Source organism: Petaurus breviceps, unplaced genomic scaffold (assembly GCF_028583685.1).
Source record: "Petaurus breviceps papuanus isolate PSGF00001 unplaced genomic scaffold, PetGlider_PUasm1.0 90434, whole genome shotgun sequence".
Taxonomy (NCBI): Eukaryota; Metazoa; Chordata; class Mammalia; order Diprotodontia; family Petauridae; genus Petaurus; species Petaurus breviceps.
Genome location: NW_027187251.1, coordinates 2,789,815 through 2,802,416, shown reverse-complemented (window position 1 = coordinate 2,802,416; position 12,602 = coordinate 2,789,815). Strand labels below are relative to the sequence as shown.

The following is a 12,602-nucleotide window of genomic DNA, read 5'->3' as shown; positions in this document are numbered from 1 at the left end:
TTAGCCTAGGGGCAGGGAAGATCTTCCAAATTTGCATTCCCATTACACTTGTCCAGGGTCACACATCTAATAAATGTCTAAGGCTGAATTTGAACTTCCAAAGATGAGTCTTCCTGACTTCAGGCTTGGCGCTTTATCCACTGTGCTACCTAGCTGTCCTTGATAACTATTAGCAGCATCCAGAATGTGTTTGTATACATAGTGGATTACCTGCACAAGTCTATCTTTTATATGTATATGTAATGTCATGCACAGAAGCTTTCCAGAAGAACTGCTATTTTGAATAGCCTTTTTTAAAAATAGGTTCTGATTACTCAGTATAGTGATCACTCTATTCCATAGCAAATGCAAAACATCCATGGAAAATCAAGGTACAGCATAATTCAAAATACAGCATTCACCATATTTCAATTTATCACAGAAAATCACAATATAATATTCACAACATAGTCTCAGAGTAAAATAGTCACTCTTAAGTTAATAAAATCAGTCACAAAATAGTCAATCTTAAGTTAATTCCATCAGTCACTTATAAGTGGTCTCAAAGTCTTCTACTCTTGGGGCAAAGTCACTAATCGGTAACAATAATCAAAGTGCTCAAAGTACAATCAGTCACTTATTCAGTAAAGTCTTACTAAATATCATACACAAAATCCTCCACCCCTTAGGTCACTAATAAACTATAATTCCATAATTACTCAGTACCAAAGGAGAGGTCTTTTCTTCATCTTGACTTGGGGCCTGTTCTCAAATTCCCTGGATCCCCTTCCATGGTCCCTGATTCTACCTGGGTTCAATGGCAGACAGCTTCCAGTTCCTTGGCCAGCTCTCTGGGGAGGTCCTGCTCCACACTGATGTTCACAGGGTCTGGTCCATGTTAGGTCCTTCACCATTTCTGCTCCAAGGAATTCAAGGCTCAACCAAGCCACAAACAAAGTCTCAGCATCTTGGTCATGCTCAGTCCCCTGGGCTCTTGGCTCCTGGGCTCTTGGCTCCTGGGCTCCTGGGCTCCTGGCTCCAGGCTCCAGGCTCTGGGCTTCTGTTCAGAAGCTCCACCACCACAAGTCAAGTTCTCAGGACTCAGTTCTCCATTCTTCTGTAGTTGCTCTGCCACCAGATCTCAGTCTTACGGAAACTCTGACTGTGGCTCTCTGGGGCTTTTCTTATATACACAGTATTACCTACTTCACTTCCTTCTGTCAACCCCTTCCTCAGTTAACAGGAGACAGAAATTCATACCTTCTGTTCCCCCAATCAGAGGCTTGATGAGTTACTAAATGTTAAGTACCTGCTACTTTTGCCAACACAAAGGGATCTTCAAATTCAAAATTACATTACCGTTACAACATACAAAACTTGTATATCATATATAGATAGATAGATAGATATATCTATATGTAGATATATATATGCAGAAGTTATTTTTCAAAGCACTCTCTCATCCATTACTTTATTTTACCTTTGCCTCATTCCTGAAAGGGAGGGAAGCCATTGTTATTCTCATAGTGGAAATAGTTAAAATAGAGATTCAAAAAATTACTTGTTCAGTGACTCATTAAGCAACAGTTTATTCTTATACTAGTTGAATTTCTTCCATTTGATATAATAGTAATGAATTTTCAAAGACAGAAGGGTAATTTTTGTAGATAAGTAAATTGAAGCCCAGGGATCAGAAGCCATTGACCAAGATCACAGAATTACTAAGAGCCAGTGATAAAATTTGAACCCAGGTTCTCTGACCCCACCAGAACCACAGCTCTTTCCTGATTTGTTGTTGTTCAATCATTTCTGAATCTTTGGGACCACACTTGGGCTTTTCTTGGCAAAGATACCAGAATGGTTTGCCATTTCCTTCTCCAGCTCATTTTATAGATGAGGAAACTGAGGCAGAGTTAAGTGACTTGCCCAGGGTCATATAGCTAGTAAGATTCTGAGGCTGGATTTGAACTCAGGTCCTCCTGACTCCAGGTGTAGCAATCTATCCATGGCAACACCTAGCTGTCCTTTCCTAGTTGTCTCATGACAAAGACTTTGATATTTGCCTTGGTATCCCTAGGGCCTATCAGTACCTTGGCAGTATTAGGTGCTTAATAAATATTTGCCAAATTGAATCAAATTGATCTCCCCCTCTTATCAGCCTTCTACTACATAAAATAAGAAAGAAAAAAAAATCCACTCTGTTGCTTTCCAAACAAAACCCGCCTTAGAGTTCTTAGATTAAACCTTCCAGATGGCTTTTTGTTCTTTGCCCTTGATTGTCACAAACCGCAAACCTGGTGTTGAAAAGAACCCCAGTAGCAGCTTTGTATGGATTAAACACATCTATTCTCCAGCCACCCTGGCAGGTCTCTGGGCATATTGTTTACCAAATACCCTGCTGCCTCTTCATCCCAAACACAGCTGATTGTGTGGAGGTCTTCCTTCTGTGGCCCGCAGCCCATCAATCCTTTCCCCCCACCAGAGCTCTGCAGCATGGAAAGGAAGAGCAGTTGCTGACAATGAAGGCCCTAGGGTGTTTGTGTCTCAGCACAAACTGGCCCATCTGGCAGAGTAGAGAAGAGGTCCTGATGGTCTGATGGGCAGGCAGCAAGTCCCAGAGCTAGACTGGGCTGGATTCTGTCTTCATCTGCCCAGAGGATGCCTCCAGGCGCTCTCAGGTAGTGCCAACATGAAACAGAAGTTGAAAGATGGTACCGAAAAGATAAAGAAAAAAATAACATTGGCTTCATCTCACATCTTTCTTATTTCTCTTAATTCTGCTGGGATAAAGGAACATGTTTTTGATTATCATTACTTAGAGACATTAAATATTTCCCCGGAAGTGCCATGGCACAGAGTGATTTCCAAAGTGACCTGCTGAGGCCTGATATACAGACACAGACAAAGCTGTGGAGGACACACAGATGGGTAATGAGCCCCCAGTGGGAAGGTTTGTTAAAAAACAAATGTGAGAGATCACGCAAGATAAACCATTTGAAAAGGAATACTTAAATGCTTGGGGTTTTGAAAAGGTATATTTACTTTGGGTTAGAGAGAGAGCCATAGATTAAACATAATTGTCCAGGCACATCCCTGGTTCATCTCCCTCTCCTGTGGCTCTAGTCCAAATGAAACAATCTCTAATATATTTTTAATGTTAGTACAGTATTTGTACTCTGGCCTCTGGCATTGGTCTTCTTATCCAGAAAATTAATTTTTTATCCTTATAAATATGCAATTCTTAAAAATCTGTTGAATTCTTAAATGTGATTTTCATCATGGACCTACTTTGTATTGTAAGAACAACTCTCCAGTGGAAGGAAATGAGAAAATAAGGCTTGGTTTCTAGGAGTCTGCTTTAAAAGAAAGTTTGTGAGAGATGAAAGAAATCTCACCACATTAAAACTAGGAAGAACTTTAGAAGTCAATGTCATGGAACCTTAGAATTGGAAGGGACCTCAAAGGCCACCATCTTATTTGACTCTTGAAGGAGCTGAGGAAGAAAGAGGTTAAGTTACTTGTCTAAGGGTTAGAGATGCAGCCAAAAGTTGAATCAATTAGAATGGTCTTCAGATACTTAGTCCAATGCTCTTTCTACTTAATACAGACCATCTGTAAGGTTTCCAGTCCTACATTAGATTCTTGACTCCATTCCTTATTATTTATGCTATTCTGAATGTGCCTCAGTTTCCTTATTTGTAAAGGACCTACTTTACATAGTTTTGAGGGGAGCAAAATATTTTTTGTTGAATTGTGCTTATTTAAAGCACTGTACAAAATTGAACTATTATAATTAATGTTATTATTTGAGTTTTTATCTTATGCAATGGATTTAGATAGATACAGTCCTGGAACAAGTTGGTATCCTGCTGTTCTTTTATGATTAATGTTTGGCAGACTCTTGTGCAAATTCCTGGCACATTGTAGCTTAATAAATACTGATTCATTGATAGGATGAAATTATTGCTTTTGTAGTTGAATAAAAATATTGAGATATAAGCTTATCTTCATCCTCATTTTAGAAACATTTTTCTTTTCATTTCTTTAATGCAGTTCAGATAGATTTGGTCCAAGGACAAGTTGCTATCCTACTATTATTCTTTTATATTTACAGCTTTGCAGGTTGTTGAATAAATGAATAAATGCTTGCTTGCTTTAGTTGAATAAAAGCATTTGGATGCATCTTCAATACAACTTTAGTAGTAGACAGAGGCAAAGTAAAATTTCAGAGGCAGCTCAATAGATAAAACCTGGACCTGGAATTAGGAAGACCCGAGTTCAAATTCTGCTTCAGATATTTACTAACTACATGACTTGGGGAAGAGATTCCACAGAAGAAATGAAACTCATGGTATCCCCATCATCCTGTATTTAAAGAAAAAAGTAAATTACTTTTATTAAAGTACCCACTATACATTGGATGTTAGGTTAAGCACTTTACAAATATTGTCTCCTTTAGTCATCATAACAATCCTGAGAGATAGGTGCTATTAACATCTTATAGATCAACATTATATTTGAGAAATACAGGCAACAGTTCAATCTATGATAATAATTCAATTCCACTACAGTTTATTATTTGAGTTCCCAAGGATATTTTAAGGACTATATTTGTGTTGTAGGAATTTATTTGTTAACTGATGAAAGATAGTTTCTAATATATCATTCTGTTTGTCAGGTCATGTCTTTCTAGAAGGTCTTGGGTAAGGAATGAATTTTTTTTTCCAATCTGCAATGTTGTATTGCACAGATTCTGCCATTTTCTTTCATAAACGACTAAGTCTAGACTCCTTAAAGATAACCTGTCTGTAATTGCTTGTAACTATGATCCAGTTGGAATTGTTCTCACAAACCTTTCCTTTTGCATAAACAAATTCAACTCAGCCATTTATTTAGTGTTTATCTGTCAATATATTTTTGATTGATTACATGCAGACTTTTGATTTCAGTCCTGGATTTCAAGTACCTCATAGGTTCTGAGGCTAAATTGCTTTTAGCCCCTTTTCACAAATCCAATGCCTTATACCTGTTATCAAACTTTACTGTTGCTTAATGAGGTGGTCTGATTGTTCCAAAAGTATTTTTGTAGATTTTTGACATGTTTATCATGTGTTCAGAGAACGTATTCCATTCTAGTTCCTCATTTTTCACAAGAGGGTATCTCTTCTTCTTTATGTGCCTTAAGGTGATGGACACTGTCTTTCATTAATAATGTACACACTTTTGTTAGAATAGATTCTAAATTTTTCATAGTCCATTCTTTGGTTCTGAAAAAAAAATGTATCGTGGCTAGTAGGTATCAAATCCTTTAAACACATAGTAGGTGTCAAATCCTTTAAATGTGTTGTACTCATTTAGCGTTGGCTTTATGCTTTAGCGTTATGCTCAGTATATCTTCCCTGGAAGAGACCGTGGTATTTTTGTATCACCTTCATCCATTGGTTCAATTTGTCCTCTGAAGTCAAGCTCAAAGCCTTAAGGCTCTATATTTCCTTGGCATACATTAAGAACTTTACAGTGATGGAGTCAAAATGACATTTTGATATAATTGGAGAAAGATTCCATGAAATGAAGGAGCTGTTTAATGTGTTTTTCAGTGAACTTAGCTTGATGGCTTCCATGTACACCAAGTGATTAATAAGATAGTGCTTTGACATCCTATTTCATTTTGAAGCCATTTGGAAGTTCTATTTAAAAGAAATGATAATAGATTTTAGGCAAGGCAGAATAGTAATAGACTTAAACTGTTAACTCTGAAATATGCTGTATTTTGTGTCATTCTTGACATTATTATGTGGGTGGCCTGTTTATAATAGAGAATAGTTTTCTGTGATAGACAACAAATCCTTTCGTATTCTCGCTATACTTGAGTTGATTTTAAATATACACCAGTTTCAATAGCCCTTCATACACATTTTGGATGTTCCTATATATTTAAGAGGGAATGGAATCTTGGGGAGAAGTAACTTGACTGTCATCAGCACATATTTATTAAGTCAACAAGCATCTATTAAGTACCTATCATACACCAAGATAAGCAAAAACAGTTTTTGTCTTTAAGGAACTTATAATGTAATGGGGGATACAACATGAAAGCAATTATATACAAAGAAGATACATATATATGTATGTACATATATGAATGAATATATAGCACATATATATTTATTAAAAATTGAAGATAATCTCAAAGGGAAGGCACTACAGTTAAGGATGATTGAGAGAATCAGAAGGTGAGATTTTAGTTTAAACTTGAAGGAAGCCAGGAGACAGAGACAGTGAGGGAAAGAATTCCAGGTATGGGGGACAGCCAGTGAAAATGCCCAGTCAGGTGATGGAGTGTCTCATGTGAGGAACAGCAAGCAGAGAGTAAAATTAAAAAAAAAAAAACTGGAAAGGTAGAAATGGGCCAAATTATGAAGAATTTTAAAAACCAAACAGAGGATTTTATATTTAATCCTAGAGGCAATAGGAAGCCATTAGAATTTATCAAATAGGGGTGACTGGCCTGCTCAGCCCTCCACTTTAGAAAGATCTCCTTGACAGCTTGAGTGAACTTGCCTGGGGAGAGATTTCAGGAAATAGTATAAAGGGAGAAGTGAGGAGGGCCCAGGACAAAGTCTTGGGGGATTCTATTAGTGGGCTAGACCTGGATAAAAATCCAGCAAAGGAGACCGAGTAGCCAGACTCCTCAGGAAGAGAATTAGGAGAAAGAATCTTCAGGGAAACCTAGAGAGAAGAATGTATCCAGGAGAGGAGGGAGGATGATTGAGGGTGTCAGAAGCAGCTCAAAAAAGTCAAGGAGGATGAAGATGGAAAAGAGGCCTTTAGATTTTGTAATTAATAAATTGTTGATACCTGGAGAGAATTAATTGTAATATTGAGAGAGACTGTGTGAGGCATAGAAAGGAGTGAGAGAAATGCTTTCTAGGAAGACTGAGAGAATTTACTGTCAGGGAGAAAGAATTTGCAAAGAATTCAAAATAACTGTTTAAATCTTATTTTGTGAAGAGACATTGTGAATAGAATTCCTGAGGCTTAAATTACTTTCCTAAGAGATCTTACTTCTAGTTGAGGGGGAGTCAGTGGTCACATAGGTGAGAATATTTATTCTATTCTATGTGTCTTTACCCGGCTTTTGGAGAGGTGATTTCACAGGTGATTCGAGCTGGGAACTCAAGTCCCTGTAAGATATTGTAAGTAATTAGTTACCTCTTTGTTTTATTGCTACTGTGATAAATTATGACAGTAACAGTGACAGAAATGTCAGTAAATGTATGACAGTACAGTTGTTTAAGTCTATGAGATCATAGGTTTTGAGAGGATTGAAAATTTCTAGCAAACAAACAAAAAACGTTTATAGGAAAAGAGGTATCTCCATTATGTTTCTAACTCTTAGCTCCTTGTTTAATAGGAATGTGTATATATATATATATATATATATATATATATATATATATATATAAAACCTATATTAGTTTGCATGTTGTCTTGGGGAGGGGGAGAAAATTTAGAACTAAAAATCTTATAGATGTGAACTAAAAATAAGTACTTAAAAAAAATCCTCTTAGCTCCTCTTCGAAGAGCCCTTGCTGACATTTTCTCACTTTGCTGGCTCCCTCCTGCCTCCCGCATGACATGGATTATGGGTTGAATTTGGAGTTATTCTTGCTTTTGTTATTATTGTCATCATTATTATTAGAAAAAAATCATATTCCCACCTTGTCCTTTGGAGTTCAGATAGAAATGGTTCCATTACAAGTCATTGTCTTGATATTATTATTTTTTATTCTTAACACGCTGTGGATTCTTATATATAAGTGCTTATGGTAACCTTTTTGTAACTAAAAAAAATAACAGGATGTAAGCTCACCTTCTGTAGGTTTAGTGTAAACATCTTTGGCACAAGGATTTTTCTTATTTATTTTTATTATCATATAAAAGCTCTTCAAATCTTTTGGAGAGCATTCAGATAGCAACTAATAGACATTGTCCTGGAGCAAGTCTCTATCTTACTACACTTTTATGTTTATTGTTCTACAGATTATTGAACAGGTAGATTTTTTAAAATTCTTTTTTTGTTTTATAAAACATTTGGATATAAGCTTATCTTCTATAGGCTCATTGAAAGGTATCTCTTTATAGCTTCAAGAGCAGAGAAGAGATGACTTCTACTTCATCCTATTTCCTCAAGATTTTGATTTCCTCTACAAGTTCCTTCCATGTAGCTTGGAGATTGAGGATTTGGTATGACTGCGTAGATTTCAAATGTCATTCTTAAGATTTTTCTGTATCTAAGGGGAGGGATGGAGGGGCATATAAGAGAGGGCAGACTGGGGGAAGAGGTAATCAGAATGCTTGCCATTTTGGGATGGGGGGTAGGGGAGAGATGGGGAGAAAACTTGGAACTCAAAATCTTGTGGAAATGAATGTTGAAAACTAAAAATAAATAAATTCTGAAAAAAAATTAATTAAAATATTTTTCTGGATTCATGTTAAGTCTGGGTGATTTGAGGCAACATTTCGGCTTGTGATTTGGCTCTGGTTCAGTTCAGTATTTGGTGATGATAATAAAGATGATGTGATCATGAGGACGATGACGATTTCTGGATCTTCTATCATCTATGTGGTGGACCTCAGCGATGGCTGTGTCTGCTGAGGTGAAGAAATTTGGGCTTTGCTTGAGACTCTTAAGAAGGCAGAGGCACAGCCTATATGAGCAGTGACACTAGACTAACTTTTCTCTTTTCCTCCTCTTTCCAGGTCAGCCATGGGTGATCCTCTCTGTCGGGGGATTCCTTTATTCCTACTCCCATGTGGGCATTGCCTGGTCTCAGACTTATGCCACAAACTAAAACCACCTCCTACTCCTGGTCAGACCTCCATTTTGGGAAGATCACTTTGACATCTGAATGGAGGATGGACCAGGGTGGGGAGACACTTTAGACAATGAAACCATTGGCACAGGAGGGCTCCCCATTGTGATTTCCAACCTGAAGAACTTCTCATTGAAGGGGAACCCAGGAGCCACCTTCTACATTACCTTCCCTATGCTTGTCCAAGACACCTCCAGAAGAACCCAACCTGGGGCTGAGAATTTGAAATCACACAGCATATTTACATACCAGAGGAATTTTGTATTTAGAAAAAATTTAGAGCAAGAAGAGATCTTTAGAGCTAATGGTGTGCTGGAACCACTACAAATCAGGCCTTGATTTATTGTTTCTGCTTAAGAAAGTGATAGAGAAATTGTCAATAATGCAGATTAAACTCAAGTGTGTCATGGGTACTTTTTCCCCCCTGCAGAATCCATTGTTAAATATTTACCAGCGTACCACTATTTATAGCTCATTTATGGGAGCATAGGCTTTGGAGTTTAAAGAGACGCTGCAGATCATTTAATAATCCCTCTCCTCTACTTTGCATATGAAGAATGTGAAGCCTAGAGAAATGAAGTGACTTTCCCAAGATCACACTGTAGTTAGTCAAACCCAGATCATTTGACACTGAATTCAGTTCTCTTTCTACTACAGCACGAGGTGGTTCTTTGTTTAAGGTAGTGACAGAAAGATGTAGATAAAATGAAAGAAAAGAGAGAAGAAAGAGAGAAGAGAGGAAAGGGAAGGGAGAGAGAGCACAGGACAGAAGCATCTTCTTTGTTTATTTGCTAATTAGTTTGGTTCTGTTTTGTTAAATGCTAACATTTTCGTGATTCTATCTCTTATGTATTTTTGCTGATAGCATTTGAATTTAATATAATTTTAACTAGTCATATTTACTGATTGGTAGCTAGAGCATCCCACTGATTTTATGTGTTTTGTTTTATTAAGTTCATAATATTTTTAAAGGTAGCAACATTTACTGATGGGGAGAATAAAACACTCTGCCATTCCATTGACAACCTCGTTTCCTGGGTATTCATTCAGCCAATGGACATAAAGTGCTCACCATAAGCATACGTGGAATGTGGATCTTGTGGGACACAAAGGTAATGCTTACCTCCGGTTGTGTCTGTCCACTTGCCCCACATTCTGTGCACATCTTTGGTGCCTACTATGTGCAAACACGGGAGATTCAAAAAACAAATTAGGATTAAATGTGGTACCATGGAGTGAGATTTATAGACCAATAAAGGAATGTGTCACACACACACAGAGCAAACAAAAATCAGATAACTCTGCTACATAGTTTACCATGTTGATCAGAGAGGTAGGGTATAAGACTATTCAGCAAGAATGATGTAGAGAGAATTCTTGTTCTGGGCTAGGTTGGACTAAAAGACCTCTATAGTTCCTTCTAATTTTCTAATTCTAGTATTAAATGATTATACCAATAGAGCTGGGGAAGGGAGGAGAAGAGAGAGAGAGAAGTGGGGCAGGTGCGCTCAACAGAACTTTCATCTACCTCTTATATTCCCTAGTTTCCTTCAAGGCTTAACTCAAGATCTACCTCCTACAAGAAGCCTTCTGTGATTTCTCTATCCTGCCCCACCAGTGTTCCGTGTATGTTATATATTTACTTATCTGTATATATTTTGTTTCCTCCCTGTAGAATGGAAACCCCTTGAGGGCAGAATCTCTTTCCATTTTTGTCTTTGTATTTTTATTAGTTCTAGGTACATAGCAGGTGCCTAATAAATGCCTTTGAGTTGAATTGAATTGAATCTACTGGTCATTGTATTTCTGTAACATTTTAACTGTATTTCAAAGAAGGATGCCTTCCCCATATCCTGTCATGTATTCTTCAGAGCTGTCTTAAGTGCCTTGTGTTATCTATTTTTGCAACAGAGAATAAACAAAGCCAGTCATGCATGTCTGGCAAGATTCTCAGGACAGGGCAGAATAAAATTTTTTCCATGATATGCCAGGGTAAGAAGTTAATGCTTTTATTTTTTTTCCAATTTCATCATAACATGTGATTCTTATTTTGCCATCAGAGCTGGTTTCCCACTCCTTGGGTATAGAGGGCAATCTGACAATCACTTAAATAGTATGTATTTCCATAAGCAATATTAATAAACACTTCTGGACACCTGCAGAGAAAAGGCTTCCGATCTTGTACTGGACAACCATATAGCTTCTGCCCAGTAATTTTTCTCACATTGCTCTGACTATTTCACTCCTCTACAGAAATTTTCAGATGCTCCTCCTTCCCCTCCTCTGTGTATAAATGCTGGTCCTGTCAATTAAGGCCTTTCACAATGTGGTTTCAGCTACCTTTCTAGTTTTATATTATATTACTCCCTTCTACATACTCTACATTTTAGCCAAACTGGGATAACGCCCTGTCACCCGTTCTCCTGTCCTTTCTCCCATCTCGAACTTTGGCTCAATGTCCTCTTGCCTCCTACACCTCTGACTCCTAAGTCTCTCCCTTACTTTGAGCCCCAACTTGATGTTTCCTCTTTTATGAAGCTTTACCCAAACAAGGTTAAAAGTGACTTCTGCCTCCTCCAGTGTCTACTAGTTCTTTGTCTGAACTTGTATCTCTGATCACAGACACTTAGATTGCCACTTTTCCCATAATTCCAAATAGAATCAGGATCTCCTAGGAATAGAAAGGTTTTATGGTTGTTCCTGCTTGTGGGTGATGTCGTACTGATTGCTTCCAATCCCAGAATACTTCAGGGTCTCCTCGATTATGTTGAGTCACTTGAAAGAAGTCAGCCCAAGCATTCACACTTTACAGTATGCAGTTGGAGGAAAACCAATTGAAACAGTGTAAGTCTGTTTGTGTGTGTAAATATGTGTATGTATACACACACACACACACACACACACACACACACACACACACACACATATATATACAGAAACACACACTTCAGAAAGTTCATTCAATTGCTCCATATCCGTTTTTCATCTAGAAAATACCGGAAATTAATTCCTGACCTTCCTATCTATCTGAATATTTGCATGTGTGTACATGTATACACACACACACATCTTGGAGTTGTGTTGCAGATAGACAATGAGTTTGGTCTAGAACTGACTAGAATGAGGCGTGTGTGCTACATTGCACTAAGGAAATTACACAGTGCTTTCAATACTCCCAAACTGCTTGCTGCAATAACAAATCCATATTCTGTTCTATCACTATTATTCTCCTGATGATGGTTAATGTTCTTTGACATGAAAATTGTCATCACATCATGATTTCAGAAAAATCTCAGTTTCAAGTAACCCAAAGTGAAATGGAAAGACTCATGATGGGCCTAAGTATGTCACAGAAAATGATGGCATGCATGCAGTCTCATCTGATCCTCACAACCACTTTGTAAGGTAGGTGCTATCATCATCATCATCATCCTCATTATAATTCACATTCTACATATGAAAAAACCGAGATTGAGGTTAAATGACTTGCCCAGGGTCACTTAGTAAATGTCTGAGTCAGGATTCTAACACAGGTCTTCCTAAGTCTTAGTCTAGGTTTTATCCACTATACCATCTACCTATTATTGATCTTAATGATATTACTTTTTTCCTAACAAAAATAGCACTTATTGTCTTCCTTGTATGCCCCTCTCTATCCTTCCATTTCTTCTTCTTCTTCTTCTTCTTCTTCTTCTTCTTCTTCTCCTCCTCCTCCTCCTCCTCCTTCTCCTCCTCCTCCTCCTCCTC

The 12,602-nt window shown here is 37.6% G+C and overlaps 1 protein-coding gene across 1 annotated transcript in view; it reads left to right on the top strand.

The window, feature by feature from the left end:
• LOC138177557 (protein-cysteine N-palmitoyltransferase HHAT-like) overlaps positions 1-10,642 on the top strand; it is a 245,301-nt gene extending 234,659 nt beyond the window's left edge. Inside the window, exon 4 of the mRNA XM_069108780.1 lies at positions 8,743-10,642. Within this exon, the coding sequence (XP_068964881.1) occupies positions 8,743-8,834 (92 nt within the window). The 3' untranslated portion in view covers positions 8,835-10,642. The remainder of the gene's footprint in view (positions 1-8,742) is intronic.
• The last annotated feature ends 1,960 nt before the right edge of the window (positions 10,643-12,602 follow it).